The 26,588-nt window shown below is 56.4% G+C and overlaps 1 protein-coding gene and 1 long non-coding RNA gene across 5 annotated transcripts; one reads left to right on the top strand and one right to left on the bottom strand.

The window, feature by feature from the left end:
• Positions 1 to 1,290: 1,290 nt before the first annotated feature.
• DRD2 (dopamine receptor D2) lies at positions 1,291 to 25,443 on the bottom strand. 4 transcript variants are annotated; one of them, XM_029074557.1, is made up of 8 exons: positions 25,332 to 25,443; positions 6,416 to 6,707; positions 5,416 to 5,525; positions 4,271 to 4,407; positions 3,813 to 4,003; positions 3,167 to 3,253; positions 2,297 to 2,675; positions 1,291 to 2,187 (listed from the first exon to the last, which is right to left on the bottom strand). In XM_029074557.1, the coding sequence occupies exons 2-8, from the start codon at positions 6,698 to 6,700 to the stop codon at positions 1,994 to 1,996; spliced, it is 1,383 nt and encodes a 460-aa protein (XP_028930390.1). In that variant the 5' UTR covers positions 6,701 to 6,707; positions 25,332 to 25,443; the 3' UTR covers positions 1,291 to 1,993. The 4 variants fall into 4 exon arrangements, with proteins under 4 accessions (XP_028930390.1, XP_039769557.1, XP_039769556.1 ...); XM_039913623.1 differs by having other exon boundaries at positions 2,297 to 2,609; XM_039913622.1 differs by having other exon boundaries at positions 3,825 to 4,003.
• On the top strand, positions 10,906 to 13,638 carry LOC120638703. The gene is made up of 2 exons (XR_005660589.1): positions 10,906 to 11,071; positions 13,505 to 13,638. It is a non-coding gene; the product is annotated as an uncharacterized LOC120638703 (long non-coding RNA).
• Positions 25,444 to 26,588: the final 1,145 nt, after the last annotated feature.

Genomic DNA, 26,588 nt, shown 5'->3' with positions numbered 1-26,588 from the left:
CCTTCCTACTTGGACTGTGAGCCCCATGTGGGACCTGATTATCTTGTATCTACCCCAGCACTTACCAAAGTGCTTGGCATGTAGTAAGCACTTAAGAAATACCACACTTATTATTAATATTAGTCCCAGAGGGCTCTGCTCTTCCACCAGTGGCCCCAGGGCCATTCAGCCTGGCATTGGTTTCTGGAAGAGGCTGGATGGTTGCCCTCCTGGACACTCACTGTCACAGTCAAGGATGGGCCCTCTGTCACCATGGGCTACCCCAAACCTTTCTTAACCCCATTGGCCAGGCCTGGCTTGGTGTTGCCCACACTCAGGGAGGGTCTAGGCCCAGGGAGAGTTCAGGAATTAACTGCTCTGATCTGAATCCTAGGGGCAGGGCAGAACTGGGGCCTCCCCATACCCCTCTATCCCCCACAAGTCCTGCTGGCTCCAGGCACATGGTGAAGTAGGTCCAGCCAGGAACTGAAGCAGCATGGCATAGTGGATAGACCATGGGCCTGGGATTCAGAAGGTCATGGATTCTAATCCTGGCTCTGTCACTTGTCTGCTGTTTGACCTTGAGCAAGTCACTTCACTTTTTTGTGCCTTGGTTACCTCCTCTATAAAATGGGGATTGAGACTGTGAGCCCCACGTGGGACAAGGGACTGTATCCAACTCAATTTGCTTGTATCCAGCTCAGTGCTTAGTACAGTGCCTGTCACACAGTAAGCGCTTAACAAATACCATAATTATTATTATATTCTTGATGCTGGAGAAGGGACCTGCCTTGCCCATGAGGGAGCACATGGTGAGCCCTTGGAGGTCTCATCAGTCCCCAGGACACTCCTCCCTCCCCTCAGGCTTCTGATTCCTGGTCCTGCTTCTTCTGGTGCACCCTGTCTGGCCTCCAGGGAGTGGAAAATTGGTGCCCTGCTGGACCTGCCGAGAAGAAGGCTCAGGGGCGGAGGAAGTGGGTGGGGTAAAGGGGAGTTCCTGCCCCCGAAACAAGGGCTGTGAAGGAGTAGAGGGAGAGGAGATGGAATTGAGACTGGGCACAGCCCATCCAGTCTCCCTCCTCTCTGGAGCCAGGACCAAAAGTGGCCACTACCTTCCCTCACTTCCCAGGACCCCCTTGGAATGTTTGGCCACCTCCTCCCTAGGGAAGCCACCACGGGCCCACACCCAATACCGTGGCTCCCACCCATTTCTGGAGACTGCTGAGGTGGGGCCCAGGCCGGCCCACTGCCCTCCTGCTTGGGTGGCATCCCCCCACCCCTGTCCCTCTCCTACGAGGAAGGTGCTGACCCTGCAGGGGCACCCCAGGCCTCTTTATTGTCTGTACAGCGATCGAGCTTACAAAAGACTCAGACAGATGGACAGACGGATGGCTGCCCAGTCCTGGGTTGGCAGAGGTGGGCACAGGGAGCTGAGCCCTGCAGCAGCCAGGATGGGCCTCTAGCTCAAGCCCCGGCAGTGTGGTCCAATCCTCAGTCCTGTCCAGAGGGGCTGGGGGTTTAAGGATCAACCCCATGTGTCGGGGGTTAGAGGGTCATCCCAGGGATGGAATATCTTAAGACCCCTCACCTGAGGCCGGCTGCTCAGGCCAGACTGCAGGAGGAGGAGCAGGTCCTGGGACCTGGGTCAGACCTGACCCCACTTCCCCCATCCCACCCCCAGGACCAGGTAAGAGGTCAATCGACTGCACGGTCCTGGGCTGGCAGGTGTGGGTTCGGGGAGTCAGGCTCCCCTCCAGCCCTGCAAGTCCCCCAGCCCCACATTCTCGCTCCACGGGTGGACAATGAGAAGAAGTACTGGGGCGGGGTTGGGGACGGGGATAGACCCCAGCATTCCTCTCCCTCAGCCCAGCTACGGACAGTCCGGCTGCTCCAACCCAGGGGGAGGGCCTGGGGGGGGGAGGCCCGAGGGTCAGTCCTGCGGCCCACCGCAACACCCCCCTCCCCAGGAAGCAGGGGACAGCCGAGCGGGTGGCGGCGGGGGGCAGGCTGGGGGTCAGCAGTGCAGGATCTTCAGGAAGGCCTTGCGGAACTCGACGTTGAACGTCGTGTAGATGATGGGGTTGACCGCGCTGTTGACGTAGCCCAGCCACGTGAAGGCGCTGTAGAGCGCGGGGGGGATGGCGCAGTCACAGTGAATGTTCAGGATGTGGGTGACGAAGAAGGGCAGCCAGCAGATGACGAACACGCCTGCGGAGGTGGTGGGAGGGTGGAGGTGAGGGTCCAGCGGGGGCGGGGAGGGGACCCCCCTCCAAGGGGAGCCCCTGCCCCACAGACCCTCCATACCGAGCCTACTCACCGAGCACGATGGCCAGCATCTGCGTGGCCTTCTTCTCCTTCTGCTGGGACAATTTCCGCCGGCTCAACGCCTTGAGCGACGTCCGCATCTTGCCGTTGCGCAGGGTCTGGATCTCGAACATCTTGGCCACCCTGGGGGCCCCCCGGGCCAGGCCGTTCCTCTGTGGCCGCGGGGGGCTGTCGGTGGGTCCTGTGGAGGGGGCGCCCGGCTGCGAGGGGGCGGGGGCGGCCAGTGGGAGGGTGCTGGGGGCCGCTGGAGAGTACTTGGTCTTCTCGGGTGGGCTGGTGCTGGACATCATGTCCGCTGCCGCCTCCTGGACCGGGATGGAATGGCCGGGCAGTGGTGGGTGAACAGGTGGGGCCTGGTGGGTGAGCGGGGCCTGGGAGCAAGTGGGTGAGTGAGAGGGGCCAGGTGAATGGAAGGATCTGAGTGAGAGTGGCCTGGGTGGTGGTGGGTGAACGGGAGGGACCGGGTGAGTCGGGGGGGCCTGAGAGTTGGTGGGCGAGTAAGCAGAGCCTGGGAATAGGTAGGTGATCAGGAGGGGCTGGCTAAGTGGGCATGGCCAGGTGAATGGGCAGAAGACGGTGGGTGAGTGGGCAGGGCAGGATTAGTAGGTGGGGTCTTGGACCTGCTTCGGGAAGCCTGAGTAGGCAGCAACTGTTTGCGGGCCACAGTCCTACCCCTTCACCACCCGTGAGAGGCAGGACCACGTGGACAAGGCCCTTAGCATTGCATTCAGGGTTGCAGACCCCAGGGGAGTCCGTGGGCCCCCTATTTCGATGCCGTGGGAATGCTCAGCCTCCCCTTACGAAGAGGAGGAGAGGGATACTCCCAGATTCGGGGGCAGGGGTGGGAGCCCAGCACACCTACCACTTTCCTCTTGTGGGTCGGAAAGCTTCCGTTGGACTTGGCGATGAGCGGGCACAACTTCACGTCATCCGGGTGGGCACACTTGTCCTGTGGGGGAGCCCAGCATTCGCCGTGGGGACGGGGGACCACAGACCCAAAGCCAAACCCACTCTGGGCTTAGGGATGGGTTGAGGGCCCAGCCTGGAGGAGGGGGCTGGATGAATTCTGCTGACTGATGCCCCAAAGTCTCTGGACTGTGCCCTCCATGTATGCAAACTCTACCACACACCATACCCCATCACTGACCCATTTGCGGCCCTGACACAGCCTCTCTGTTCTGCGGGGAATTGAGCAAGAGCCCTGGGGCCCTGGTGGATCAGAACATCTAGGGAGCTGCAACGGTTCAACTTGCTCTCTGCCAGGGGATGGACTGCGGTGACAGGGAGTTGGGTTAGACAGGAAGAGGAATCTTGAAACTAAATCGGGCCCCTAGGAAAGGGTCAGGCTCCTGGCGGGTCTTTAAAGAAACAACAGACCCGATTCTTGCAGACAAGTCAGTCGTTCACAGAGGCTGGGGGTTGGCCCAGATGTCCTGTCACCCTTCCTCCTACTGTAGGGAGGAGGTGGGGCAGAGTTGGGGGGTTGCAGTGGCGGTGGGAGGGGGCACCTTGAGTGGGACCTGTGTGTCGGACTCCATCCCGAGGCCCGTGCGCTTGGTGTTGACCCTCTTGCGGCGCTTGCGCAGGACAACGTAGATCTGGACGTAGACGAGGAGCGTGACGATGAAGGGCACGTAGAAAGACACGACGGAGGAGTACACCACGAAGGCCGGGTTGGCGATGATGCACTCATTCTGGGCTGCGGGTGGCGGGCAGGGCATCAGCAGGGTGGGTGGCCCCACGCTGTCACCCTATCTCAAAACCTGCTTGCCCGGGGGACTACCCAGGGACCGGTGGCACTGTTTGCATGTTCTCTGCATATCATTTGCACATCCCTCCCCACAATCGTCTGGTTGGGCTCTGCAGAGGGCCCAGTTGTCCCCTACTTTCCCTTTGGCCCTCCTATCTCCTTGCCCTTTCCCCTCCATCCTGTCCCCACCCCCCGCTGTAGGGTATCCTGGCATACCGGTATTGTTGAGGCCAAACAGCAGCGGGCAGGAGATGGCGAAGGACAGGACCCAGACCACGGTGATCATGACGGTGACCCGGCGCTTGGAGCTGTAGCGGGTGTTGTAGAGCATGGGCATGGCCACGGCTGTGTACCTGCAGGGCGGAGGGGCTCAGAGGAAGTTGGGGCCATGGAGCTGGGAGGGGTAGGCACTGGGGAAGGGGCAGGTGCAGGGTTTCCACTCCATCCCTGGAGTCCTGGACCTTCGGAGCGTTTCTGCTGGCAGCTGTTGGGTCTGTGGTTACCCACTTCCCCAGGCAAAGGCTACCTTGCCACCCTGCCTCCCTATTTGTCTCTTTTGAAACTCTGTTTCCCACCCTGCCTTCCTAACTGCCTCTCTTCGGCATCCTCTCTGCCTGTCATCCTGCCTCCCTGCTCTTTTGAGGCTCTATTTGTCTCCCTGCCACTCTGTCTTGTCACCCTACCTCCCTATTAATAATAATCGTGCTATTTGTTAAGCACATTGTGTGCCAGGCACTGTACTAAGCACTGGGGTGGATACAAGCGAATAGATCGGACACAGTCCTTATTCTACATGGAGCTCCCAGTCTCTATCCCCATTTTACAGATGAGGTAACTGAGGCACAGAAAAGCAAAGTTACTCACCCAAGGTCACATAGCTGAAAAGTGGCAGAGTTGGGATTAGAACCCGTGACCTTCTGACTCCCAGACCTGTGCTCTATCCACTACGCCATGCTGCTTCATAACTGTCTTCTCCCTCATGCCCTGCCTGCTGCCCAATCTACTTTTCCTGCCCCTCATCCTGCCTCTCCACCCTCCTGAAACCCTGTCTTTCCCCCTGACACTCTGCCTGCTCCCCTCCACCTCCCTAACTGTCTCTCCCTCGTACCCTGACTGCAAGTTGCCCAGTCTGCCTCTCCCTGGCACTCTTTCTGGCTGTCATTCTGCCTCCAGACCCCACTGAGCCCCTCTCTGTCTCCCTGATGCCCCATCAGCTGGCCCAGAGGCCGGAGCTATAGGAAACCATGCACAGAGCATCAGCATCCCCAGCCTGCCCCGTGCAAGGCCAAGAGAAGCATGATGAGGGGAGGACACTCCCGGGGTCCCACCCCCTACCCTCCCCAGCCCGGCCCTGCCCGCACCTGTCGATGCTGATGGCGCACAGGTTGAGGATGCTGGCTGTGCACATCATGACGTCAAGGGTGACGAAGATATCACAGTGGATCCGACTGAACCGCCACTCGCCCACCACCTGGGGGAGATGACCAGGGCATCTGGGGGCCCCCCTCCAGACCCCTTTCTCCCCTCCACCCAGGACCCCATCCCTCCCCGGCTTCATTACTGGCAATGGGACCCTGGGACCAGTGCAGCCTGGGGCCTGGGACAGAGTAGGGGAGTGAGGTGAGACCACTGCCCCTCCCTCCAGGGCCCACGTCCAGGAGTGAGGCCAGGATGGCACGGGGCATTGCCTTCCTAAGGCAGGAATCGCATCTACCAACGCTTGTGTTGTACTCTCCTAGGAGCTTCATGCTGTACTATGCACATGGTAAGTGCTCATAAATACCACTGATTAACTGTTGGGTGGACTGTTACCAGCCATCCAAGCTTCCTCCTCATTCCCCGCAGAGCTCAGGGAGGGGGAGACTGAGGCCCGAGGCCCACCGAGAGCCGCCCAAGTGGCAGTGGTGGAAGGTGGCTTGGGAAGCCGGGGCCTGGGGTGGGGTCCGTCAGTCGGTCAGTTGTATTTATTGAGTGCTTACTGTGTGCAGGGCACTGTACTAAGTGCCGGAGAGAGTAAAATACGATGCTATAAGAGACACATTCCCTAATCATAACGAGCTTACAGACCAGAGGAGGAGACAGACATTAATATAAATAAATAAACTGTGGATTCGTTCTTAAGTGCTGTGGGGCCGGGAAGGGGGGGATGAATAAAGGGAGCAAGTCATGGTAATGCAGAAGGGAGTTGAAGAAAAGGAAAAGAGGGCTTAGTCAGGGAAGGCCTCTTGGAGGAGATGTGTCTTTGATAAGGCTTTGAAATTGAGGAGAGTCAATGTCCATCGGATATGAGGAGGGAGGACATTGCAGGCCAGAGGCGGAACATGAGCAAGAGGTCAGGGCAGGGGGCTTGGAGGACCGTACCTCCAGGTAGACCACCCAGGGCATGACGAGGGAGGCCACCAGGAGGTCGGCCACGGCCAGGCTGACGATCAGGTAGTTGGTGGTCGTCTGCAGCGCCTTCTCCCGCGACACGGCCATGCACACTAGCACGTTGCCGAAGACAATGACGAAGATGAGCAGGGTGAGCAGCATGGCATAGTAGTTGTAGTGCGTGGTCCCGTCCCCCGTCCGGGACCCATTGACCAGCCGGCTCCAGTTCCCGCCGTCCGGGTCCTCGTCGATCCAGGACAGGTTCAGGGGGTCCATGGGGGCTCTGGGTGAGAGAGAAATGAGGACTGCTGCATTCCCCCACACCGGCAATGCCCCTTTGCTCCTTCACCACAAGCCACGTCCTCCCTCCCCTCGTCTGGAAGCCTGCCTCCACTGGAAAAATTAATCCCAACCCTGCACATTCATTCATTCATTCAATTGTATTTATTGAGCGCTTACTCTGTGGAAAGTACTGTACTTGGGAGAGTACAATGAAAAAATAAACTGACATATTCTCTGCTCACAAAGATCTTGCAGTCTAGATCGGGGTGGCAGGTATCAATACAAATAAATAAATTACAGATTTGTACATAAGTGCTGGGGGGCTGGGACGGGGGGAAGAATAAAGGGAACTGAGCCTGACATTCCAATCCCAAGGCCCATATTTGATTTGGTGGGGGGGAGAGGGGAGGGGCATTCACAGGGATATGGGGTGGCTTCTGTCCCTGCCACCGGCATTTTGTGATCCTGCCTCTCTGGGTGATGTCTTTGTTTTTTCTTCTGTTCCCACTTGTCACTAATAATGATAATAATAAGTGTGGGTTTTGCCAAGTGCTTACTATGTGCCAAGAACTGTATTAAATGCTGGGAAATATGAGATAATCAGGTCCCACATGGGGCTCACAATCAAAGTAGGAGAGAGAACTGGTATTGAATCCCCATTTTGTAGATGAAGGAACTGAAATACAGAAAATCAAAGTGACTTGCCCAAGTTCACACAATAGGCAAGTGGCAGAGCCGGCATTAAAACTCAGGTCCTCTGACTCCCAGACCCAGGCTCTTTCCATTAGGCTGCTACATCTGCCTGTCTCCCTGTTAGATGGCAAGACCCTTGAAGGCAGGGATAGGGTCTTTTGCATCTCTGGTACCCTTCCCCTGCCCCAATGTTTTATGTAATGTCTAGACACAGTAGGCATTCAGTAAGTATCATTAATTGTACATGAGTGTGCATGCATCTGTCTCCTCCAACAAACTATTAGCCCCTTGCGGGCAGGAACTGGGATACTTCCTCCCTCTGCCTCTCTCCAAGTTCCCTGAACTCAGTTCTGACTGGACATGGTCAGGTTCTGGGATCAAGGCTACTCTGGGTCTGGGGAGTGGGACTCTCTAGCTGCCAGCCAAGCCAGAGAGGATTCCCAGACCGATTTCCTCCAGATTTCCTTCACACACCCACTCTCTTCACTTCCTTTCCTCCAACTCCCGGCTCCGCTCCTTACCTGCTGTGTGACCTTGGCCAAGTAACTTAATTTTTCTATGCCTCATCTGCACAATAGGGATTCAATACCTGAGCTCCTTCCTACTTAGACTGTGAGCCCCATGTGGGACCTGATTATTTTGTATCTACCCCAGTGCTTAGTACAGTGCTTGGCACATAGTAAGCAATTAACAAATACTCACTTTTGGGTTTTTTTATTATTACTACTATTAATAATAACTCCCTCCTTGACCTCTGCAATCTGGCTTTCTCCCCCTTCAATCTCTTGAAATCATTCTCCCCAACATTGCTAATAGCCTCCTTCTTGCTAAATTTCATAGACACTGCTCTGCCCTAATATCCTCAGTTTCTTGGGTTCTTTTAACATGGTGGAACATCCCCACCTTCTCCTGGAAACACTATCTAACTTTTTGTTTTTCTGACACAGTCCTATCCTGGTTCTCCTCCTGTAAGTCTGACTGCTCTTTTTCAGTCTCTTGCTGGGTCTTCCTCCTCCCTCTCATCAAATGAAGGATATGACCTGGGTCTCCTCCTCTTCTCAGTTTATGTTTTCACAGTTCACAAATCCACTCCTGTGGCTTCAACCACCATTTTTATGTGGATGACTACCAAATCTACCTTACTAGCCATGACCTCTCTCCCTTTTTTTTTATATTTGTCAAGTGCTTGCTATACATCAAACACTGTTCTTGGCTCTGGTAGGAACAAGTTAATGCAGTTGGACACAGTTTTTGTCCCACATGGGCTCACAATCTACCAAGACATCCCTAGAAGGTCTCAAGCTCTCTCCACCTGCATCTTCCCTCCCAAATCCTCTCCTAGCTTTCTCATTCCAGATGACAATTCCCCTATCTTTCCCATCCTTCTAGCCTGTAACCTTGGCATCATCCTTGACTCCTCTCTTTCAACTCCCATATTCAGTCTGTTGTAAAATCCTACCCTTTCACCTTCCAAAGGACCTAACCCTTCCTATCCATCCAAATGACCACCATGCTGGTCTAGCCAATTGTTAAATAGAAACTTAACTCCTGCATCAGCCTCTTCCCTGATCTCCCAGCTTCCAGTTTCTCCCCTCCCCAACCAGAATTCACTCTGCTGCCTTGATCACTTTGCTAAAATGTTGTTCTGTCACAAATTTCCATTAGTTGCCCATTCCTCTGGCATCTGATGATCTTGTATCTCCCCCATGTCTAGAACATAGCTTGGCACGTAGTAAATGCCTAACAGATACCACAGTTATTATTATTATCAAGCAGAATCTCCCGACTATTGACTTGAACACACTCAGCCAACTCTCTCCCTCTTAGTTATCTACTCTCCTATCTCACTACACCCCAGCTCGCACTCTATGTTTCTCTTAATCTAATCTAATCGCAGGGCCTCAGTTTTGTCTCTCCCATTACTGACCTCTTCTTCACATCTTTTCTCCTGCTTGGAATGCCTTCCCACTTCTCTCCCCAGCTACCAAACCCTTCTGAAATAGTCTCTCCTCCAGTAGGCCTTCCTGATGAATCTCTCCTCTCCTCACCTTATATCCCCCAACTATTCCAACTCTATTATATTGTACTCTCCTATGCGCTTAGTACAGTGCTCTGCCCACAGTAAGTGCTCAATAAATACGATTGATTGATTGCTACTTCAGCACTTCTGCACCACCTAAGTGCTAATATCCTCCCATTTCTCCCCCACCCCCTCCTCCAGGCAGCTGGCAGCTGGGGGCTGAGGGCAGTGGTCTTGGGATGATCTGATCTCTGCTCCCTCCCAAAACCTCTGATCACCCAGACACCTGCTGTGGTGCTCCTGCAATTCCTCAGTGGGGGACAGACCAGGCACTCCACCAATCCCCACACCTTCACCCAACTCGCCCTCCATAGATCCAGCTAAAAATCCACTTCCTCCAGGGGCCCTCCCCGATTAATCCATCCCTTCTTCTTGTTGCCTCCTCTTCCAGCTCGTCTCTCAATCCAGGTCTGGCTGGGAGGTCGTTGGGGTGGATTTATTCACAAGGATCTCTACACCCTCACTCCCAGCCACAGGATCCCCCAAAGTCCACGACCAAGGTAGCCTCAGCATGACCCACCCACAGCTGCTGCACTGGTGATGCAGGAGCTGAGGAGGAGGACCCCTAAAGTCAGGCTTTTGTCATGCTTAGGGAGGGGTGGGGTCATTAGTGTCCCTCCACCTCTGGACTGCAAGGCTTTCCCCGTGCCCTCCTTGACCAGTCTCGATCGAGGGAGATTCCCCAACTGATCTGGCCTGTCTGCCCTACTGGTCAGTCATCCTCCCCTTCTTCATATCTCCCCCCCTTTTTTTTAATGGTATTTGTTAAGCACTTACAATGTGCGGGGCACTGTTTTAAGCACTGGGGTAAGTACAAGCTAATCAGTCTGTACACAGTCCCTGTCCCACATGGGACTCATAGTCTTAATCTCCAATTTATAGATGAGGTAACTGAAGCACAGAGAAATGAAGTGACTTGCCCAAGGTCACACAGAAAATGTGGTGGAGGTGGAATTAGAACCCTGGTCCTTCTGAGTTCCAGGCCTGTACTGTGTCCACATTTCCACGTTGCTAGCTGCGAGATTGGCCTCAGGGTGACCCAGCTGGGACCAAGGCTACAGATCAGAAAATTGATCAGTCAATCATTGACCGATTGAGTGCTTAATGTATGCAGAGGACTGTACTAAGCGCTTGGGAGAGTACAGTATAACAGAGATGGTAGACATGTTCCCCGCCCACCACGCCTTAGGGTCCTTAGTTCCTCTCCATGGACCTCCCAGCTGGACTGTCAGGGGAGGGGGGTGTTGGGCAGGAATAGGGCTGGCTTTGGACAACCCATGCCCCTGAGGTGTCACCCGCCATGTTCTGCTTGAGGCCACTGCATCTCACCACATGCCAGACACAGAATGTAATGATGTCATATCCTACGTTTTGTGGGATAAAGCTCTCACTCATTGTGTCACAGTCGCCCCTCAACCTCAAGAGCCTGGGCAACCTGGTTCCAAGACTCTAACTTGCACCCCACTAATGGACTCCATCAGTGTACCCCATGCTCCCGAGGAACCCTACACCACTGCCATTTTTGAGAAGGACGGACACACAGACGTCCTTGAGAGAAGCCACACAGCAGCCAGCAGCCACCTTTGATTAGGGTGAGGTGGCCGCCATCTTTGAGAGGTCCTGCACAGCTGTCCCCTCCCTCCCACAGCCCCCTGAGGTGATGGTTTAACTTAACCACGTAGTATTATTGTGTGAACTCTGGATGGAGACTGGGGAAGGAGAAGAGGAAGCAGGAGGCCTGGTCCCTGCCCTCAAGGGGCTAATAGCCGGGTGGGAGTCAGGACACGGGTATATACATGCACCCACACATATACACACACACTGGGGAGAGGGATGTTACTGCCTAGCTTGATCTGGGACCCCTGTAGCTGGACCGGAATCTCACCCCCTCCCACAGTCCCCCGCTTCCCTCCATCTCTTCCACTCGTCTGATCTCCCGGTCCTTCCCTTTCTCTTGTTCCGGGGTTGTCTCTGTGTCTCTCGCATGTGGCTTTTCCCATCTGTCTCGGGGTTCTTCATGAGGAATAGAGACCCCACACTCTTCCCATAAAGCTAGGGTTCATTCCCCCTCAAGTAAAATCATCCTAGATTCAGGAGATGTTTACCCTCACCCTCTCCCGTTTCTCTCCTCTCCCCTGGGAATATAGCCCCAGGGATGTCCTGGTCAGGATCTGCCCTCTCATGGTGAGGGAGTGAGGAGGGGAGCAGAGAAGAGCCCTCTAGCCCACTGCCCATAATGAGAAGCAGCATGGCTTAGTGGATAGAGCAAGGGCCTGGGAGTCAGAAAGATCTGGGTTCTAATCCCGTCTCCATCACTTGTCTTCTGTGTGACCTTGGGCAAGTCATTTCACTTCACTGGACCTCAATTACCTCATCTGCAAAATGGGGAGCCCCATGTGGGACACGGACTGTGTCCAAACTGATTAGCTTGTATCTACCACCATGTTTAACACATTGCCTGGCACATAGTAAGCGCTTAACAGACAACAGAGAGCTTAAAAAAAAACCCACCCTAGCCATGGGCTCACTGGTTCCTCTCCCAGGCTGAGTTCTATTCCTCTCCCCAGAGTCGGCCCTGTCCAAACCCAGCAAGGAAGGGGCTGTCGCCTCCCCTCCCCCTTCGCTCATGATAGTCACCTAATCAATGCCAGCTGTGCCCCAGCCCCACCCCCCCCACCCACCTACCCCAAGGGAAGGTCACGGGTTTGAGGGGGATGGGGGTGGGATCCCGGGGCGGGCGAGAGGCTGGTTCTCGGCCTCCTTGACCTTTACTTTAATTTCAGGAAGGAGCTGAGAAAACATGCTGTCGAGCATCAAGAGGGAGAGAAGCCCCGAACCTTATTACTCTAGAGGCACGAGCGCAATCCCGGGGTTTGCTGGAAAATTGCTCTGCTTTATGAGCAGGGTTTTCCGCTCTGAGTCAGCTGGGGCCGGGCCCTACCGAGCCCCCAACCTCCCCACCATTCCCTGTCCTCAGGGAGACACAGAGGGAACCCCGCCACCCCCTCTGGACCCCCTCAGGACTCCCCCACCCCCAGACACGTGCCCATACCAACACCCAGGCACATATGATGGTCAGGCAAGTGGAAGCAGGACGTATGTCAGCACGCAAGGATACACAACAAGGGCACAAACGTGGGCACTCGTGCACACCCACATGCAAGTATGTATATGCACATGTGACTTGAGGCACCCATCACAAAACTCAGGTGGATGAGGCACATGCATCACAAAAAGCACACAAGAACACACATCCGAGGGCAGTCAGGGCCAGTGCCCCTGGGTTGGAGAAGAGACAGCCCCATCCCCCACTGGGTCCACCACCCTCAGCCCAGTGCCTATGAAGGTTTGAGGGGCGGGGGCTGAAAGTGGGCGAGGTGGGCACTGGATGCCTTTCCTCACACCCAGCCTCAAACACACACCCGCGCAAGCACACACATAAACAAACATGTGCAGGCACCCACCCACCCACACACACACACACTGGGGAACACACAATGGGATGATGAATCTGATTAGTCAAAGGGCTAATTCATTCCACCAGAGTCTCTGATTAATTCACAACACCCTGTCACGTCAGCACAACAACCCTCCTCAACACTTCTGCATTTTATTTGCAGGCTCAGCCCTAATGCCTACATGTAGATATATTTTTTGTTCAATTATTTATTCAGCTATTCCACCTTGGAATACTGGCCCTATTGACTGTCCATTTGATCTTTTAGTCTTCCTCCTGCCCTGGTATTTGTTCATAATTTTTGTTTGCCCATCTTCCCTAATAGGAAGTAAACTCCTGAGGACACGGAGTTTGTATCTTGTTTTTGTTAAATGCTCCCCAGCACTTAATACACAGCTTCAGTCTCAGGAGATGCTCAATAGATCCTGTTGATTGTGAGCAAGAGACATAATTTGGGACCCCAAAGATTGACAGTCCTAGAGCTCTCTCTGCTGCAGGCTCTTCCTGACACTAATTTCCATCCCTTCCACTGCTGCAGTAACCCAAAACCCTCTTGTCCTGCCCACAGAGATCTGAAATGGGCGTCAAGTTCAACACAAACAGCAGGAAATACTTCTGCACCCATCCCGGCTGAGAGACTGCATGTGTGATCTCTTTCCTCAGGAAGCTCTGCGGCTGCATAAAAAAAAACAATTTCCAGAAGCATTTGACTAGATCTTCAATCAGAGAGTGGATTTTGTGTCACCAGAGGGAGAGTTGGGAATGGTGAGGGGAGAGTCAGAGATGTTGGGTGGTCAGGGCTGGGTCACTGGGGGAGAGTTAGGGATGGAGAGGGGAGAGTCAGGAGTGTTGGATGGTCTGTGCTGGGACACTGGGGAAGAGTCAGAGATGGAGAGTGGAGAGTCAGAGGTGTTGGATGGTCTGCGCTTTGTCACTGGAGGGAGAGTCAGGGATGGAGAGGGGAGAGACAAGTGTGTTAGATACTCATGTTGAGTCACCAGAAAGAGAGTCAGGGATGGAAAGGGGAAAGTCGAGAAAGTAGGATGATCCATGCTGTCTCACTGGAGGGAGAGTCAGGGATATTGGACTGATCTATTCTAATCCTGGGTGCCCAGGTGGACAGACAACATGTGGTTCCTCCAAACATCCTGGTGTCCCCCTGGAAACCTAATTAACAATCAGTTGTATTAATTGAGTACCTATTGTGTGCAGAGCACTGTGCTAAACACTTGGGTGAGTAAAACAAAAGACTAGGAGTTCCTGCCCTCATGGAGCTTACAGTCTGGGAGTCTGTGGGGCTGACACAGGGGCTGTCATTCCAGGGCTGATGCTGGTCTGCAGCTGGATTTTGCCCTCCAGCTGCCCACCTAATTGGGAGGCCCAGTCTAGATCTGGTGCTTTTTGACCTCACCCCCATTGTATGTGTGCACTTGCATGTGTGTGTGTATGTATGCAGGTGTGCACATATGCTAGCTCTATTCCAGCAGTGCTTTTCCCATCACTCATACAGTCATCCCAGCCTTCAGCCATTATATCATCCTCTCCCAAGTGCTTAGTACAGTGCTCTATAAGCGCTCAATAAAGATCACTGATTGGTTGAGTAGGCTCTCTGCCTGACTCCATGTGACCCTCCCTGCCCCAGCTCCACCCTTAGAACCAGTCCAGCTGGGTTTCTGGCCTGGGCAGCACCTAGGCCCAGCACCAACAGCACTCCCTCGGGATAGGCTGGGTGGCGGGGGCAGTGTCACTGGGGGCAGAAATCTGCAGCTCTCCTAGTTTCCTCCAGGGCGAGGATGCCCTCCTGGGTGCCACCTCCCCCTACCCAGGCCCCGGGCTCTGACCTCTGACCCTCATTGTCCAAGGAGACCTATGGTGGAGGAGACATCTCGGGATCAGCTCCCTCCTCGGCCCTTCCTTGGGACTCTGGGGTGCGGACGAGGTAAGACTCCCCGAGCCCGTCACGGCAAACATGATAATGTCGCTAATCAAACTTCGCCAGCGCCCCCACAATCGGATAAATCAGCCTTTTGATCTGCTAAGTGCAGATAAATTAGCCGTAATGAGGCTGTGACAGCTTCTTGATGGCTGAAGGCTGGGATGACTGTGTGAGCGATGGGAAACTCACTGCAGGGATGGAGTTGGCGCGTTCACACACACACACACACACACACACACACACGATATACTTCTGAGAAGCACATTCATCTTTGAGAAGCCCACTCCTTTCTGTAGCCTTATGTCACTCATCCACCAGCCAGAGCTACAGAACTCTGAACCCAGGAAATTGGGCTGGTAAACCTTGAGTCCTTATCTGCAAGGCTACCCTACTAGCTCCATCCCCTCTCATCCAGTTCTCTGTTTCAGCTGGGCAGTTCCCCCTTCACAGCAAGGTCAGGAAAAGCCAGGCACGTGACTCTCAGGCCAGGACCACAACTCCATCTTTTGGCTCTAGACTGTAAGTTCACTGTGGGCAGGGAAGGTGTCTACCAATTCTATTGTATTGTCTTCTTATAAGTGCTTAGTCTCCCTTTCAGGATCAGGATCATTCAATCGTATTTGTTGAGCACTAACTATGTGCAGAGCACTCTACTAAGCGCTGGGGAAGTACAATTCAGCAATAGAGACAATTCCTGCCCACAACGGGCTTTCAGTCTAGAAGTGCACATGGAGCGTTTCCAGTACTCTACCAGTCTCGGCTACGGGAGGGAGAGTCAAGCAGAGGCATACCCATTCCTAGCTGGGGCAGTGTGTAGCACAAGGAAGGCAATCTCCTACAAGTTAAAACTCACATGTGTTGGGCAGCAGTGGCATGGGAGAGAGTTGAGGGCGGAGACTCAAGTTTACTGCACGGAAGAAGGCAATGGTAAATCAATTCCGGATTTTCACCAAGAAAATTCTATGGACCCACTACCCGAATGGATGCAGATGGAAGTGGGGTGTTCTGGGAGTGATATGTCCACAGAATAGATATGGGTCGGAGACGACTCAACAGCACAGGACAGACAAATGCTTAGAACAGGGTTCTGAACAGGAAGTGCTCAATAAATACCATTGAAAGATTGACTGATCACTCCATCTCTTCCAGGATACCTGCAAGTCAACCTCATACTTCTTGGGTCCTCTGGAAAATGGCCCTCCTCCGGGATTTAATTTCATCCAGATCTTCCACGCCCGAGAGCTGCAGGACACCCGCCTCGTGCCTGTTAGTAAGATTGGGTCTCCCATGTTGAAGCCAAATTTATATTTCCCTGTGACGGATCATCCAATAGCATCTGCAGCAAAGCAGCTAGTTGACCCTCGGTTGAGGGAGTGATGGTGGGCTGGGGCTGGGGCTCTTCCTGGAGGAGCGACATCTCCTCACTTCCCCCTGGAGATCTCCCACTAGAGGCAGTCTAGCCCGGCCTCCTCCCTCCCCTTCCCTGGGTGGGCTCCATGCAGCTTCCTGAGGTTGGGCACATTGACTCCTCTGCCAATGGTGAGAAGAGAAGGAAAGTGGCCTAGTGGTAGAGCACGGGCCCAGGAATCAGAAGGATCTGGGTTCTAATCCGGTTTCACCATTCCTCTGCTGTGTGATCTTGGGCAAGTCACTTCACTTCTCTGGGCCTCAGTTACCTCAGCTGTAAAATGGGGATTGCGACTGTGATGTCTGTGTGGGACATGGACAGTATCCAACCTGATTAGCTTGAATCTACCCCAGGGCTTAGTACAGTGCCTGGTACATAGTAAGTGCTTAACAAATACCATAAAAAAATGGTGCTGCTGTTTGACAGGCCCCTCCCCATCCCCACCTCTCCCTCTATGGAGAGGGGGCAAGGAGGGGGTCCCCTTTGTGGGAAGGCGGCTGCCTCCCTTCTCTGAGTGGAACTGAGCTGCTGCTGGGGTTGGGTTGTGCATCAATTGGGCAGGCATGTTCTTCCCAGCACTAGAGGCTAGAGAGGAGGGAGGGAAGGGGAGATGGAGGGAGGGAAGGAGGAAGGATGGGAGGGAGGGGGAGGTGGCCAGATGGATGGGGACAGAATGGGAGAGGAGATGGAGTGGAAGGGAGGAGTTAGTGAGGACAGAGGAGAGGAAGAGGGAGGTGCAGGAGGATGGAGAGGGTTGGGGCTGGTGGGTAGGAGATGGAGAGGGACAGGAGTTTGGGGGGTGGAGGCAAAGAGGTGGAGAGGGGCAGAAAATTGTAGGGTGGAGGCAAGAAGATGGCAAAGGAGTGCCCCTGGATTCGTTTAATTTTCAGGTAGAGCCTTAACTCCCATGGCCAAATCTGAGGAACTCCCAATCCTGAACCAACATCCCTGGCCCAGGGAGTCAAGACTCTGGGGCACAGATAACCCCCATCTTGGGTTGTGTAGAACCCCAGCCTGGGCCATGTACACCTCCATTCTAAGACACATCTAACCCCCATCTAGAGCCCTGTAGACCTTCAACCAGGACCACATATGACCCTCATCCAAGGCCAAGTATACTCCCATCCAGTGTCAAGTATACCCCCATCTAGAATCACAGATAACCCCTATCCATGGCCAAATGTACCCCCATCCAGAACCATGTATAACCCCTGTCCAGGGACATGTATACCTCAATCCAGGGCCCATCAGGACCACATATAACCCTGACTCAGGCCCACATATACCCGCATCCAGGGCCCAATATACCCCATCCAGGAACATATATCCTCATCCAGGACCAAGTATAGCACCCCCCTCCACCCCCCCCCCCCCGACCCAGGCCTACGTGTAGCCCCCATCCAGGGCCATGTACACTGCCATCTGGGGCCATGTGTACTCCCAACCAAGACAAATTATACCCCCATCCAGGTTCAAGTATGCCTCCATCCAGGACCACATCTTACCTTATCCAGGACTGAATATAAATGAGATAAATGGAGAGGGAGAGGGAGTGAGAGATTGATTTTTTGTAAATTGGACAATCAATTTGCTCGGTCTGCTTCCTTCCCCTGGATTGCATCTAGCAATGGGTAGAGGACTCTGGGTGAGTGGGCTGTGGAAGGATCCGGGGTGACCCCAGTTCCCAGGCAGGGGGAGGGGCTGGGAGTATCAGTTAGGCGAGCGGAGATTTGAGCTTGACTGCAGGGATCTCACGGTGGTTCCAAAGTTTGACTCCTGACCCCCTGGTCCCCACTGATTCATTCAGTGACCTCCTGACCCCATCTCTGGCACCCTAACCCCCTCTGGCTCCAGGACTCTGTGCCTTCTCCCCTCTTTGGTGGTCTTATCTGGTGGCACTGCCCAGCCTGAGGTTGGGCTTGCCAGGGCCACACATGGGCAGATACATGCACACGTTCATGGAGGTGTAGACATTCATATAGACGAACATAAAAACACATATAGGTCACCCACACCCACCCACCCACAGGTACAAAGACACGCAGGATAGACATGCACACACACACACTCCTGGACCTAGAAACACGCACACAGACACTCTGGACATGCACTCACACATTTGGACACAGAAACACAGTACATAGTGCACTCACATGCACCCACATACACATAGACATACACACCAGAATAACCATTCAGATACACAGAGGTCCATCACACACACACACCCTCACCCTGCCACACAGACACACACACACTCACACACACAAACACACACACACCTACAAAGAAACCCAGAACATGCATACGCACCCGCACATTCCATGATCCCTTTGCTCTTGCCTCATCCTTCCCTGGGGTCAGGGTCTCCTGGTGCTGACCTTCACCATGGAAATGGTGGTGATGCAGAAGCTGGGGGGGTGGGCCGATGGCCGGAGGCCGGAGGGAGAGGGTGAACCCATGCCGGAAGGGCTGACTGGACCGAGTCTGGGGGACGAGGTGCAGGTCGGCACTGGCTCAGCTGAGTGGCTCCAGCGAAGTGCTGATGAGGGGGATTACACCATCCCTGGGGGAAGGTGTGGGGCAGTGGAAAGAAAGGACCCAGGAACCCCTACCCCCATTCCGCTCCCGCTGGCCTAGCCTGTCGCAACTCCTGATTGGCCACCGTCCCCTTAGCTGCATCATTCCTGAGCTCAGTCCTAGTTGGGGACAAAGGCTAGAGGAGGGGCCTAGCACCGCCCCTCACCGCCTCCTGCCCCCGCTCTGACCTTCTGCCCTGGCTCTGACCAGCCTGGGGAACCTGGACCTGGATGCTAAGGAGTGCGAGGGTCACCAGAGCCAGGGTCAGCACTGGGGGCTGTGGGCAGATAGAAGGGACCCTGGACTGGTCAATGGTCTAATGGCCATTCCTCAGGCCAGAAGGTAGCCTTGCCAAGCTTGTTTCTCTGCCAGAACCAGGAGAGGAAATGGGGTGGACAGCTGATCAGGGGTGTGCCTGAGTCTACCTGATGGTTACTCTGGGGCCTGTGGCTGAAGGGGGAGGCACTGCTCAGGTCCTGGTGAACCTCACAGTCCCAACCCTCACTCTCTCACCACCTCTGGCTAACATCCAAGTAGGGCATGCCAGCGGGAGTGACCATGTGCCACTGGTGCCCGGGGACAGGTGAGTGTGGCACCCTGGTGATACCCTAGATACGCCCCGCCCAACGCCTCCCCCCAACCCCCTGGGGCCCCCTCCCCTCCCTGTCACTGAGGCGGCAGCGGATTCTGCTTAATTGGCCGGGGGCAGAGATGTGTCAGTTAGGAAACTGTCCTCCCCCAGGGAATCAGCGGCGCAGTCAGGAGGTGGGAGCAGCTCCCGGAGTCAGCCAGGGGACCTTGAGAGGTCATCTTGCCCAGCCCCCTGCCTCTGTGCAGGGCCATTCCAGACCTCTGGGAAAGGGCCACACCACTTACACACACACACACACACAAACATACACACACACCCTTTGACACCCCTTGTATGGGATTTTCCCATCCCTTCCAATTGAGGGTGTGATCTGCCCAGCTGAAAATGACAGGCTCCTGGCCCTTCCACACTGGGCACCCCAGCCAGGCCATGCACCACCCCTCACTGGGCATGTGGCCTCCACTATCTGGGCTTTAGGCCTTGAGCAGAGGAGAATGGGGCATCACCAGTCCTCACCACAACCCGCTCCAGTGAGGGGAAGGGCAACCTCTGTCTGTGGAGGAATATGGGAACAGGCCAAGTACTGAGGTGCTGGCATTCTTAATTCTACTCTCTGGGGAGGATGGGAGGGCTGGTAAAAGTGGGTCTGTTATTGGCAAGCCCACCTTACCCTCTGCCCAGCTCCCCCTGCTGGACCCCAAAGTGCTGTTTGGGGAGGCACAACCTTAGATGGACCCTCCACCTCTGTCTGAACTTCTCCGATTAAAGAACAACAGGGATTCAGAGGAATTGAGGCAGCACCCCACCCCCACAGGCCAATCCCCAGATGTGGGCTGAAATCAAATCCTTGTCTAGTGTGTCAGGTCAGAGAGTTTTAACAAAAGTTTAGCAGCAGAGTTTTAACAAAATCCTGAGGATGGGCATCTCCCCATCAGACTGTTCCCCCCTTCATCCCCAGAAGTAACCCCGGCAGGAGGGTGGACGGGCACAGGGGCTGCAGCTGTTGAGGGGACCCAATCCCCTCCCCTAACCCAGTGAGATCTCACTCAGCTCAGGAAAGCCCAGAGAGCTCCAGTGACTTCAAGGTCAACCTGTCCAACGCCCTGCCTCCTCAACACTGTTTATCCTCCCTGTCTCCCTCTGCCCACTACCCTTATGGTTCCCTCACTCCTTGAAGAGATGTTGCTCTCCTTGCTGGAACCGGAGGGACTTTCTAACCCTTCACTCCCAGCTCTGGCCCCTCCTCCTCCGTTCCCCCACTCCCTTCCCTCCCCCGACCACGCCCGGGAAGAGAGGAGATGGGGAGGAGGGAGGAGAGGGCGCTGGCAAGGGGTCCGCAGGAATCATTTTGTGTCTAACGCTTTCCCCGCCGACCCTTGAGAGCTCTACAGCCCCCATTCCTAGACACCGGCCGACTTTGTTCCTCGGAGTGCCTGGGACCGGACCCTTAGAAGCCCAAATACCCCATCTCCTCCTGCTGCTTGCCAAATCTGTGAACTCAAACCCAGACTGGCGCCCATTCGAATCCGCCCCTGGGCCAAGCTCATCTGCCCCAGCCCTGAGACCCCCTGTCTCCTCCTCTCCCACCCCCTCCCATTGCGCTCTGGCCCTCCAAGACTCCCATTCTGCTCCAACCCCAGCCATGAGAAGCGGCATGGCCTAGCGGAAAGAGCACAGGCTTGAGAGTCAGAGGATGTGGGTTCTAATCCTGGACCCGCATGACGTTGGGCAAGTCACTTCACTTCTCTGTGCCTCAGTTACTTCATCCGTAAAATGGGGATTAAGACTGTGAGCCCCAAGTGGGACAACCTGATTACCTTGTATTCACTCCAACGCTTATAACAATGCTTGGCACATAGCAAGGCTTAACAAATACCATTATTATTATTATTTTTATAGTCGGATCGACTTCCCTGGATGACCCCGGCCTGGCGGCTAACATCTTCCTCTCCCCGACCCCAGCGGAGCGGGACGCAGGTCTCTGCCGGCCCAGTTAGGTGACTCGATTGTCCCTTTGACCCCGCAAGAGCTGCAGGGAAACAGACAGGCAGGAGGGGCAGGATGGGGGGATGGAAGCCCCCTCCTTCCCGTCCCCTCCCCCGCCTCCAGGACTTACCCAAAACAAACCAGGCGGAGAATGGAACAGTTTCCTTCCCACCTATACCGCCCGCTGCGCTAATCGAGCAGTTTCCAGCCCGGGCATTTAGCTAATGTGATTTGGTTTGGAAAAAAAAAAAAAATCTTCAATTATGTAGGGGGGGTTAGAGACGGGGAAGTTGGGGCGGGGAGGGCGCTCTGGATCGCGTCCCCATTAGACCCAGTGGTCAAGCCGGAGTGAGCGCCTCCCTGCCCGGCCGGCCCGGTGGGCGGCTCCCCGGTCCGGTCCTAGCCGCGGGACGTGGACGCCGGGGGTCCAGTCCAGCCCAGGACGCTGTGGAGGACAGTGGCCGGGCTCCCACAGCGGGAAAACGGGGATACCGGCCCCATCGCCCCCAGAACCGGGACCCGGGGATACCGATCGCTTCACCTCCATCATCCCCGCTCCGCCACTTGTCTGCTGGGGGACCTTGGGCAAGTCACTGAGTCCAACTCATCAGCCTGGATCTGCCCCAGAGCTCGGTACTGTGTCTGTCACATAGTAAGCGCTTAACAAATGATCACAATTATTATTATTCACTTCTCTGGGCCTCAGTTACCCCATCTGTAAAATGGGGATGGAGACTGTGAGCCCCAAGTGGGACAAGGGACTGTGTCCAACCCGATTCGCTTGAAGCCACCCCAGCGCTCAGTACGCTGCCTGGCACATAATAAGCGCTTAACAAATGCTATAATAATTATTATTATTATCAGCGACCCTGTCCCCATCACCCCCACAGCTGGAACGCGGAGATACACTTCCCATTGCCCCGCAGCTGGTGCGGGGGCGGGGGAGGGGTTGATTGCTTCGCCCCTTCAGAGCTGGCCAAACTCTCTGCCCGCAGGAAATTGGGCAATTCGTGCCTCTGTCTCCCCGACAGCCTTCTCCCGGAGGACAGAGACCGCGCACTTCTGACTCCGGCTCTCCCGTCCGGCGCTCTGCCCAGTCGACCGCAGGTAGGACAGAGATGTTCCCATTTTGCAGGCCGAGAAACCGAGGCCCAGATTAGTCCCAGAGAGGGCTCCGCACTGCGGTCCCGGGAGCCATGGATACTGCTGGGAACATGGACTCTGGGCTTCTCTCGCACAGTCCTCTGGCGCAGTCCCCCAGGACTCTGCATTTTCAGGTACCCCAACATCCCGCCCCCACCGAGAACCCCTCTCCTCGAGACCTTCTGAGCCTCCACTCCCTCACCCCCACCAGAGACCCTCTAGTGCCTTCCAGACCCCGCCGACCCCCTTGAATATCCTCCCGTCTCCCACTCCCCACTCCAAGTTTTTGAAACTCTCCTTGCGGGAGCCCGAATCTCCCTCTGGGGAACCGGGGGTCGCGGGGTGGGGAGGGGGAAGCAGGGGGGAATATGTTGATATGGTGGGCCACCCCCTTCCCTCTCTCATGACCTCCTCCCCCCTTCCAAAGAAGCAACAGTACCAGTGGCAGGGTCGAGGGAAGGAGGTCGTAAAAATAATAATTTTATAGCATTTGTTAAGCGCTTACTATGTGCCAAGTACTGTTCTAAGCGCTGGGGTAGATACAAGACAATCAGATTGTTCCCCGTGGGGCTCACAGTCTTAATCCCCATTTTACAGGTGAGGTGACTGAGGCCCAGAGAAGTTAAGTGGTTTGCCCAAGGTCACACAGCAGACAAGTGGCAGAGCGGGGATTAGAATCCATATCCTCTGACTCCAAAGCCCGTGCTCTTGCCACTAAACCACGCTTGCTTCTCATCTGTCTGCATCTGTCTGTGGGTGGCACAGGGGCAGAGACAGGGGCAGGGACTGGCAGAGTGGCAAGGATTGGCACTGTGAAAGGGGCAGAAGAAAGGACAGGGGCAGAGACAGCGGCAGGGAGGGGCCAAGGGTCGAGATAAAGCAGGGAGGAGTGATAAGTAGCATGACGTACTGGATAGAACACGGGCCTGGGAGTCAGAAGGGCATGGGTTCTAATCCTGGCTCCACCACTTGTCGGCTGGGTGACCCTGGGCAAGTCATTTCATTTCTCTGGGCCTCAGTTACCTCACCTGTAAAATGGGGAGCGAGACTGTGAGCCCCACATGGGACAGGGACTGTGTCCAACCTAATTTACTTGTATCCACCCCAGTGCTTAGTACAGTCCCTGGCACCGTGGTAACCGCTTAACAAATACCACAATTTGTTATATGAACAGGAACTGGGGTGGGGAAAGGGTGAGGGGCAAGGCAAGGATGGGGAGGGGGCCGGGAAGGGAGCAGAAGCAGGGGCAGAAAGAGGAGAAGGGGCAGGGGCAGGGGCAGGGGCAGGGGCAGGGGAAGAAGCTAAGGCGAGTCCTGATCCTGCGTGGGGTTCGGGAACTCGCCGTCCCAGGAAATGCAGTGCTCTCAGTCGTCTCATTCCAATGAATTAATCTATATCAGTGGTATTTATTGAGCGTTTACTGCGTGCAGAACACTGTACTAAGCTCTTGGGCGAGGACAATGCAACGAGAGTCGGTAGACACGTTCCCTGCCCACAAGGAGCTCACACTCCCCCTCGACCCCCGACGCCCCCGACAGAAGGGGTTGAGAGGCAGCAACCGGCCAAGAGCCGGACCCTCCCTGGAGGGTTTTCCTGACCGCGTTAGCCAGTCAGAGGACGTGGGTTCTAATCCCGGCTCCGCCACTTGTCTGCTGTGTGACCTCGGCAAGCCACTTAACTTCTCTACGCCTCAGTTACCTCATCTGTAAAATGGGGATTAAGACTGTGAGCCCCACGTGGGACCACCCGATTACCTCGTATCCACCTCAGTGCTTAGAACAGTGCTTGGCACATAGTAAGCGCTTAACAAATAACATTATTATCTCTTCCTGGAGAACGGCAGCTCAACGCTAGTGAAGTCCGCCTCCTCTGACCCCAGGAGAGGGAATCGGCCCGTGGGACGCAGCGAGGGTGGCTGGGCCAGGTGTCCGGGGGTCCCTGCAGCCCCCGGCCGCGTCTACACAACTTCCCTCCACAGCCAGCCGGTGGGAAACTATACGGGTTTCCCACAACTCTGGACCTGGTCCCCCAGGGCGCCCTGAGCTCTCGGACTGAGTCTACACACTCGTTCATCCCCCCTCTCCCAACCTTCTCTCTGACCGTCCCCCTCCTCCTCCAAGGGGCACCTTCTGGCAGCCTCTGGGCGCTCCCCTGGGCCTCCTCGCCTGGGACTCTAGTGTCCTCGTCGTGGCCACTCCCGGGGCTTGGAGATGGAGGACCCGGACTCCGGGACCCAAGGAGGACAACCTGCTCCCAAGTCCCCATTCCCGGCTGGACATCATCTCCTGACCCTCCACCCCCGGCCTGGACGGTTAGCCCCTCACCCTTCACTCCTGGTTCCCGGCCCCAGCCCGGACAGTCCCCCCTCCTGCCCCCCGGATCCGGCCCGGACAGTCCTCCCGCCTTGTCCCCTGCCCCTGGCTCCGGCCCCAGCCCGGACAGTCCCCCTCCTGCCCCCCCCCCCCCCCCGGGTCCGGCCCCGGCCCGGACAGTCCTCCCCCCTTGTCCCCTGCCCCTGGCTCCGGTCCCAGCCCGGACAATCCCCCTGTCCCAGCCCGGACAATCCCCCTCCTGCCACCCGGATCAGGTCCCGGCCCGGGCAGTCCCCCTCCTGCCCCCCGGGTCCGGCCCCGGCCCGGACAGTCCTCCCCCCGCCCCCTGCCCCTGGCTCCTGCCCCGGCCCGGACAGTCCCCCTCCTCCCGCCTCCCGGGTCCGGCCCCGGCCCGGACAGTCCCCTCCCAGGTCTTACCTTCAGGCCATCCGGGGCCGGGGGCAGAGGCGGGACTGTCCGGCTGCGCGGGGCCCGGGGCTCCGGACGCATCCACGCGCGCCGCCTCCGCCCGGGGGCTCCGACCCCCGACCCCCCGACCCCCGACCCCCGACCCCCGGCCCGGGCCCCCGGCCAGGCAGCCCCGCGCTGCGGCCCGCAGGGAGGGGGCGGGGAGGGGGCGGGGGGCGGGGCGGGGCCGGGCGCGGGGCAGCGCGGAGGGGCGCGGAGGGGCGCGGAGGGGCGCGGGCGGCGACGGCGGCTCCAGCACCGAGTGCGGACAGCTCCGCCGTGCGGGGCGGGGGGCGGGGGGCGGGCCGGGGGGCGGGACCGGCTCTGCCACGAGGGCCGCCCCCCGCCCACAGGGAGAGCGCAGGGAGGGGCCAAGCGGAGGCGGAGGGGGAGCCCGGGGGCGGGGGGCGAGGAGAGGGGGCGCCCCGACCCCGCTCTGCCTTACCCTTCCCTTGCCCGACCCCCGCCTCCCCTGCCCGGTGCGGGGCTTACATGGGTGTGCCGTGTGTCTGCGTGCGTCCCAGCCATCCTGCCCCGTCCACCCCGCCTCTGGGGAGGGGTCTCTCTTGGGAGAGGAACGTGACCCGCCCCCTTCCTCGTCTGACACCCAGGCCCCTTCCGAAAGCCGACCTGCAACGTGCGGGAGGAGGGCCTCGGGCCTCCACCTGAGGTGTGGGTGTGGGCATGTGCTCACGAGGACTTCGCGGAACCAGTTTCGTGCGTTTGCATATGGAAACTCCGTGTACGGGGAGAGAACCGAATGTGTGAAAGGAGACGATTGTGTGAGTGTGTAAGTGATCGTGGCGGAATGGAAGCCTGGAGAGGCTGGGTGTGTGAGTCTGTGTCTGTGCGTGCGATAGTTCCAGCAGAAGGTGAGCAGAGAGGCAGAGAGATGCTGTGATGGGGTGGGGGGGGGGGAGGGATATAAGAAGGGATCGTTTGTGTGTGTGTGGGGGGAAGGTGGGTACACTAGCACCTGCAGCCCAGGTTCTCTGATGATGCACATGCCCGCACGACCTCCTCCAGCTCCCTGGAAGCTCTGCTGCGGCCAGGTCTTCTCCATCCCCCGTTGCAGGACCAGGCCAGTGGCCAGGGTCCACCAGAGACGGGAACCGAAGCCTCTCGGAGCCCTCTCGGGGGACCCGCCGCTCCCCACCAACCTGGAGCCGAAAGGGGAAAGGGGAGCCAGGGAGCCGACTTGAAGCTTCCGGAAAGAGGTGGTGCGAG

Source organism: Ornithorhynchus anatinus, chromosome 11 (assembly GCF_004115215.2).
Source record: "Ornithorhynchus anatinus isolate Pmale09 chromosome 11, mOrnAna1.pri.v4, whole genome shotgun sequence".
Taxonomy (NCBI): Eukaryota; Metazoa; Chordata; class Mammalia; order Monotremata; family Ornithorhynchidae; genus Ornithorhynchus; species Ornithorhynchus anatinus.
The sequence above is the reverse complement of the archived record's forward strand: the minus strand, read 5'-3'. Positions and strand labels throughout refer to the sequence as shown.

Coding starts and splice junctions, on each gene's coding strand:
- DRD2 (XM_029074557.1), bottom strand. CDS start 6,700: ATGGACCCCCTGAACCTGTCCTGGATCGACGAGGACCCGGACGGCGGG. Junction 4,004..4,270: donor GTTTGGCCTCAACAATACCG/GTATGCCAGGAT, acceptor CGCCACCCGCAG/CCCAGAATGAGTGCATCATC. Junction 2,188..2,296: donor GATGCTGGCCATCGTGCTCG/GTGAGTAGGCTC, acceptor CCACCTCCGCAG/GCGTGTTCGTCATCTGCTGG.